The sequence below is a fragment of the Atta colombica genome, unplaced genomic scaffold (assembly GCF_001594045.1).
Source record: "Atta colombica isolate Treedump-2 unplaced genomic scaffold, Acol1.0 scaffold153, whole genome shotgun sequence".
Taxonomy (NCBI): domain Eukaryota; kingdom Metazoa; phylum Arthropoda; class Insecta; order Hymenoptera; family Formicidae; genus Atta; species Atta colombica.
The window spans coordinates 1,061,869-1,070,102 of record NW_017259243.1 but is presented as its reverse complement, the minus strand read 5'-3'; the positions used below and the strand labels follow the sequence as shown (position 1 = coordinate 1,070,102).

The 8,234-nt window shown below is 28.7% G+C and overlaps 1 protein-coding gene across 5 annotated transcripts in view; it reads left to right on the top strand.

The window, feature by feature from the left end:
- The window catches only part of LOC108685532 (prolyl endopeptidase), a 14,476-nt gene that overhangs the window by 2,597 nt on the left and 3,645 nt on the right, over positions 1-8,234 (top strand). The window contains exons 1-3 of one of the 5 annotated variants that reach the window (XM_018190375.1): positions 3,256-3,414; positions 6,197-6,292; positions 7,976-8,199. In XM_018190375.1, coding sequence (XP_018045864.1) covers positions 6,221-6,292; positions 7,976-8,199 — 296 coding nt within the window. In that variant the 5' untranslated portion in view covers positions 3,256-3,414; positions 6,197-6,220. Of the gene's footprint in view, positions 1-3,255; positions 3,415-5,376; positions 5,583-5,614; positions 5,914-5,952; positions 6,002-6,196; positions 6,293-7,975; positions 8,200-8,234 lie in introns of those variants that run through there. The other 4 variants (XM_018190374.1, XM_018190379.1, XM_018190377.1 and 1 more) reach the window with 4 other exon arrangements.

The window sequence follows — 8,234 nt, the reverse complement described above, 5'->3', positions numbered from 1 at the left end:
TATATATATAATTAATTTTAATATATATTTAATTTATCTAAATTGATCTTGATGAGAAAAAAAATTCTATTTCTAATCCTCGATTTACTTAAAATCTAATAAATATTATATCTAGACATCAATTAAATATAACATGACATCAATGTATAATTTCGCACTCAGCAATATGTTATGTAACACCATGTATTATATTACATTTATATATTGTTGAATTTATAACTCCGATGTGCCAATGAAGGCATCTAACATATAGAAAGAAAAAAATATTTTCAATCTATCTCAATCCTACATTGTAGACTATTTACATATCCCAGACACTAAAGTTATATTTACAACACGTTAAACTATATGAAATGTAAATAATAATATTAAAGAAATAAAATAAGCGAAAAAGGAATTTGTATCACAGTCTCTCACATGCACTACATGTATATTGCGTGAATCTGCATTTCCTGTCTCGAAACTTATTTTTCTTTCTAGAAAATGTAATTGCATGTATATTTTATTCTGGTAAACATCCGGTAATAAAAGAAGTGATGAAAGGGGAATAAAAAAACAGCGTACATAATTAATTATCGCATTATACGTAGACGAGGTTTGAGGATTGAGACAATGTTTTTCTTTATTTCCGTGCTTCCCCTTATTTATGTATTTGTGACAATAAATTACTTGCTGCCATTGATATATCTACGACATTGCGTTCATTCGTAATATGGTGCATTGTACCGCCTCGTGAAAAGTCTCGTTCACGTGGCAATTACTATCATGTTTAACGAGAAAGAGAGAGGGGGGAGGAGGATGGAGGGGGGAGGGGGGGCAATTGAAGCTCACCGATAAGAAGATACCGCGTTCCTCGCTCTACTCCCCCCCCCCATGAATGCAATGTTGACGTTGAACTTATATATAGTTCAACGTCACACGCGCAAAAGATAAAAAAAAAAAAGAGAAAAGAGATACTAGAAGTCCGTCGCGGTCAAAGTATGATTTCTTGATAATTATCACGCTAAATAATTAATGATAAAAAATATTGCGATTTCTTCTACGAATTAGCGATTGCATCTACTCGTTTCAGTTCGGTTGCACTATGTAGTTTTCTTCGCATAATGGAGACATATAATTAAAAAAGGAGATGATTAACGCATTCAGATTTTTGGTCGCAAATAGAAATATTGCTGATCAGACTTAATACATACTTGATAGAAATTTTGTTTCTAACATTATAAATGCTGGCCCGATCGAGAAGCCAGACATAAAAATATTATCAAAAGAATCATTTTGATAAATGATCAAATTGTGATAAAATTTGTTAAATGCAAATAAGGAAAATCGAATGGTTAATTACGAGCAGATTAAAGATCGTGTTGCAGTATAAAACAAACATTAGCCGTATTCAGAGAAAGTAGCTTTACAACTGTTGTCTTTAATATGATTGGTTTATTTAGATTCGGTGAGAAACTGAAGGCCAGATCAATCGTATTAAAAAAATTTTACAACAATTACAAAGCTGTATTATTTGCTGAACGATTTATTCTCATTTCATGGCGATGATAAAACGCAAAAAAATAATGAAACAAATGAAATCTTAACAAACGTATGTTTTGATTGTCCTTCAGCAAATAAATTAAAATTAAACAATTTCTAAACGAAAAATTAATTTATTTCTTGAGAAAGACGCAACAATATAATTATAAATAATTAAGAATGTTATAAGAATGCTGAACAATAATAAATACTAATAATAAATAAAGAAAAAACGGGCGATTAAGAGCCTTAATACGATAATTGGTGCGAATTAAATTAACATATATTTCAATCTTACATAAATATGAAAATCGTATATTTCGGCTCAATTCGAGCAGTCTTATATGTATAATAAAATCGTTTTTTCTTTATTTATTATTTGTTTAATATATCTCAAGAGCTCATCTTAAGAGCTGATTATTCGCTTTTTTAATAAACACTAAATTATAATGAAAAAGGTCATGATTAAAGTCAGATAAAATATCCAAATTTTTAACCTAATGTAGATAAGTTGCAAATTTATCTATAATTAAAATCTAAACAAAACAAACATATAACTCGTTAAAAAATATATAACAAATAAACAAACGTACATTAACAAACATATAACTCGTTGAAGAGCGAGAAATTGTTGTGTCCAAATCTCAAATGTCGTCCAATAAAAAGCAAAAGTCCTTGATGTCTACACTGAAAAAAAATTATCTAAATCTAAGTAATTTTTTTCTAAAATAGTTCTAAATAAATATTTCTTTATTGCGCAAAAATATTTATACTAAATGTGAACATTACTTGTTCACATGTTACTTGTTGACATTTAATAAATATTTATTTGCAGCAAAGAAACTTGTTTACTTGGAAAAGAAAAAAATTACTTGGATTTAGAAAAATTTTTTCAGTGTGAAGAATTGTGATCGTGTCGAATTGTGATAAGGATTTTAAAGTTTTGAGATATGTGCAATAAAATATAAAATAATACATACACACACAAGATATACAAGTTCTACATTACATCAAGGACTTCTTGATTTTAATCAATTAGTCATCATATAAATAAGAGATCCTTAAGTTAATTTAGAAATACGTGTATAAATAGATTTCATTAATTTTATTATTTCTTTGCTTCACCATGGAATGAGATAAATATTTGTTTCTTTTTTTTATAATATGATTTATAATCTGTTCGTAATTGACTATTCGATTTTCTTTATTTGAATTTTGATGAATCCTGGGATCTTATATGTAGAAACATTCCGATTTGCTCTGCGATATATGCGTGTTAAAGTTATTCGTTATTAAGTTTAGATCATATATTAAGCCTTGTGTCCGATGTTAGAAATTGATATGAAATCTTGGATGAAAAAAACATTAACAAATCATTTGAACAATTCGAACAATTGATCAATGCAATTGATCAATTTCGTCTCCGTCTGAAATCTTGGAGCAATTTGTTGCATCGAGGACACAATTCTTTAAGTCCGTGTCACACTACGCATTGAAGATTGCGAATTAGAGAATTAGAGATAATAGAGATTAAAATTAAAGCCAACCAGAATGAAACAGATTAAAATTATAATTTTCCGATTCGTCAAATTCTCTAATTCATAATCCTCAATTTCCAGCATATAGTATGACACGGGTTTTAGAATAATATTCGGACTGCGTTCTGTTGCATGCATAATACGCATGAAATATCATTTTTTATCTTTGTTCGCAGAATATTAAACAAGAATAAAATGATACATCATGCGCATTATGCAATGAAACGCAGTTTTGTCTGCTTATAATGCCGCATGCGCATTAATACGCGAAAAAATTTGGAGTTTCAGAAAATATATACATACATAAAAAGCACACATACGTCAAGATACGCCAAGATACGCGGCATATGAAATTGTAAGTAGAAATCTATTTTAAGATCCGACATAATTTATAATTATACAGGCTTTAGAGAGGACATATATTTAAAAAAAACCAATTGATTACATGTATTAACCTAATTAACCAACGAAGACATTCTATTTGCATTCACATTGACAAGAATATTAAATAATAATTGATAATACCAATTACTTTAACAATTCTTCCATTGAATATTTTTTCCTTGTGTTAGTCCATTATGTATGATATTCAGTCATTAGGCAATAAAATTTTAATTAATACAAACAATAAGAATCTTATTTTAGATTGTATATGAAAACAAAATCGATAAACTAGAAATTAAATGCCTATAACATTCGAAGCATCTTTAATGCTTAAATGATTCAATGTGAATTTTATATATTATATTATTTTATATATTATATATTATATACTATATATTATATTATATGTATGTACATATATTGGGTTGTCCGGAAAGTTCGTATCGCAAAAGATTTAAATTTAATAAATGAAATTAAAAATTTAAATCTTCTGCGTTTCAATTTTCCTTCAAAATCGGCACGAATTTTCCGGATAACCCAATACATACCATTTATTTGTAGTTCATTCGAACTGTGCGTCGAATTGATTTTCTGAACTTATAAATGTAATTAAACTACTGTAATAATATCACAAATTAAATTAAATTGACAAGCAATTTTTAATAATTCGATGCTCAATCAGACATTACATTAGAAAGATTTTATTGTGCTGAAAAACTATAATTAGTATTATCATCTATATTATAACTATACTATAAGTAATTAATAAAAGAATAATTTTATTCAATAGTTAAAAGAATAATAGTAATTAATAGTTGATAGATTTTATTAATAATAGTTTTAAAACAGAATTAAATAATTTCTTAGAGAAAAAGACTCATTATACATTAATTGGAATTCTCGTAGATTCAATCAGAAAGATACAAATCAGATACTTGTAATTAAATCTATCAAACATTCTAATCGAAATAATCAAAAATTCAATTATGATTATCAGAATTCGTTTTACTCACTATTTCTTGTTGATTCGCATTATAAATTTTGTTTTATAGAAAGCTATTATATAATTACACGTAGAATATTTCTGTAAAAGTAGTTCTTTTTTTCTTCATTTGTCATTTTTATATATATTGTAAATTTTAGTTATTACCTTGCAACTGTAAGAACTCAAGATAGCTAAATATAATTATCTGTTAATGCAAAGTAATTTCAAAACTAATATTACATCTTAAAGATTTAATACATACTTTTATTATACGTAATAAATAAAAAAAAAATCAAGATATGAATGAAGAAAAAAAACATTTTATTTTTACGAAAAAAAAGAAAAAGCTTCGCAAGTATAAATTTAATGCATCCTCTACAATATATACAGCAAGCTTAGTATAACAAGTAAGAGTAAAAGATTGACTAATTATAATTGTGAGAAAAATAATCGACTGCGATTGGTCAATTTCTTACTCCTATTTTTTATACCAAACTTATTTCACATATTATATATATTATATATATAAGACGCATTAAAGCTCTATATTTTTTAGATTGAAGCCTTACTCTAAAGAATGAAAAAAAGTTCAATTTTCAATCTTTAAAAGTGAAATTCTATTCTTCAGGAGTGCATTCCAAAACTCGACTCTGTCAATTCCGAGTATCTTTCATCCTTATTTAACACTTTGTAAACAAAGGATCTGTTTTTTATGGCTAAACTAGTGTACACTTTTGGACTCAGGTATGTGTTTAATATTTGGAGAAAGCGAGAAAGAGAGTTCTAATGTAGTCCAATACAGAAATAAAAAACAAGGCCTAAGATGATACTCGGTGACAGAGTTAAATTTTGGAACGTTCAGAATGACAATTCAGGTAAACATTTCAGAGAGTAAAAGATTAAGAGCTCAAATGTGCCGCCTCGCTCTGCGGAAATGAAGCCGAGGCAGACGTGTTCTTTCCGCATTTATCCGATTTGTCGTCGAGGCGCGACGTCGCGCGGCGCCGAGCGACGAGAGAACGATGCGCGCGATAATACGTTTGTTTAACAGATTCCAGTGGAGAGCACTCCAAAGATCAGGTGGTCCTCGGTGGCACGTTGACAATCACGTGAATTTGCAAGCAGCACGCTGGGTGACGTCTACACCTACACCAGTGAGAATTCGTGTTATTCGTGATCAGATTCGCCGTGCTGTCGCAAGAGCAACGCGACTTCTCTTCTTTGCGTGCGCGCATTAATCTGTGACACACGATTACTGCATTAAACGTCACCGACAATCACGTGATCTTGATTGACGACTTTTTTTTCTTGCGCTGCACCTTCCTGAGGAACGAAGGTTGCATAAATTCACATAAATTCGCGACAGTACCGAAATCAGTCATCTTTCGATGCATCGTATTATCTGAGATCATCGTCTCAGACTTGAACTTTATCGAGTCTTATTTTTAGCAGCACGACGTCAAATCGAACGCTGAACTGGAGCGGGTCAGTCCGGATCACGTGATTCAGTGTTTGAGGCAAATTAGCGCCATTATTGCCATTAGCGCCGTTAGCGGTCTAGTCTAGTGGTCTAGTTGAGTGTGAATTTAGTATAATTTAGTACTCTAGTGTAGTATAGTGTACTTATATATAGAAATCTGTGGGGACTCTGTGGATGACAATTGGCATTGGTGACAGTCGGCGTATATGAAAAGAGATCTTACACGTGCGCGAATATCGTCAGATAAGGTTTTTTTGTCTTACTTAAACGGCATTTTATCGTACACAGGAAGACGCAACTCGATCGAAAATTATGGATACGAGAATACAGTATCCTGAGGCGCGCAGGGATGAGAGCGTCGTCGACGATTATCACGGCGTTAAGGTTAGGATGCATGTCGTAGTTTTTCGTTAATTTCAAATCAAAGAATATCAAATCAAAGAATGTGAAACCTAGTTTTCATGATAAGATATATAACACTTACTCTCCGTCTGCAATTTGGATTCGATTAATATTATAATATTTTGAAATGAGGTGAAAATTACAAAAGTAAATGAATTTATAATACTAAAATATTTATAATTTTATTAATCAATATCTAAATTTGTAATTTTCATCTTTTAAAATATTCAATCGATTCTGTGGATCTTTCTTGGCACAAACGAGATTTCATTCTCAAATTTCACCTTCATTTGTGCTCAAATTTCAATTTTTATTAAATAAGAGTTTTAACATTTGAGTTGAAAAACTATTTGATAATGAATAGAGACATTGAAGAGCAATCTTCAATTTTTTTGAAAATTAGAACTAAAATACTTGTTAGACAAAAAGATGTAGATTGCAGAAAGGAGTGATTGCAGGAGAATTAATAATGTATATTAATATTTAACTCAAATGTTAATGTATTTTGAATCTTGACGGTATTTCGATGAACATTAAATTTTGTTATTAAATACAACAATTAGCCTTTATAAAAAAATTGTGAAGAAGGGTACGAAGTCTTATTCTTTTTCAATACTTCAGAATTAAACTTCTTGCATGGTTCATTTTTTTCCTTTTTAGAGAAAAAAAGATGAAAGATGAATTGTAAGAAGTTAAAAGATGAAAGATGAATTGTAAGAAGTTAAGTCAGGGATATGGAAAAAGAACAGACGTAAGTATTTCAGGATTTAATAGATAAACTATAGGAATAAATGGAAATGGATAAGAAAAAAAAAAGAATTTGGCTTTATTATGAAATTGCTTTATTATGAAATTATAAAAACAAATATTAAACATTTTAGTGGCATTTTTATAGCACTTACTATTTTATGACTATGGGAATCTAACAGTTATTCTTTTCGTAGGGTAACTATTGTTTCAAAGTTAAACAAATATCATATTTACATACTAAAATAGTAAATATGATGTGAATATGTACACAAGATAAATACGTTTGACCTTTGCTTCTATATTCTGTATAATAGAAAATCCTTGTCCTGTTAATATTTGTATATAAGTTTAAAATTTTTTTTTTATTTTCACTTGTAGAATACTGTGTACTTGTAGAATCCTGTCTTTGTTAAATCCTGAAATATCTTCTATAATGAGCATAATTAAAATTTAATATTTTAATCCTTTGTCTATAGATATATATTTTATGCTCTGCAATCTTTTTGGTCCAGCTTAGGTTTTTTTTATTGTTTTAGGCTTTCAAAAATTGTGAAAAAATTCAATTATTTTTCAATTCTTTATATTCTCTATATCAAAGTTTTTAATCTAAATGTTTATTTAATAAAAATTGAAATTTGAGTCAAATTTTGCTTGTGTAAAAAAAACTCAGATTGCAAATGGAGAATTAAGTTTTAATACACAGTTATGTTTTTAATACTATAGTTACTTAAGAAGGGATGACTTTTAAATATATTTAAAATAAAATACATTTTATGCATAATAACAATAAATGCAATAATAACAATAAATATAATAGCGATATTACAGAAGATTTTATAAGAGTAAAGAATGTTATATAACATTTGAATGTAAAAAGTTATATAAATATCATAAAAATCAATATTTTGTTTGTAGATAAGTGATCCTTATAGATGGCTGGAAGATCCAGATTCACCAGAAACAAAAGCTTTTGTTGATGCTCAAAACGCCATTACTAAACCATATTTAACTGCGTGTAAAGCTCGTGACAATATTCATGATCGTTTGAAGCAATTATGGGATTTTCCAAAGTACTCGTGTCCTGCCAAGCATGGTGAAAAATATTACTTTTATAAAAATTCTGGTTTGCAAAACCAAAGGTATAATTTAAATTTTTAATTACTAATATATATAT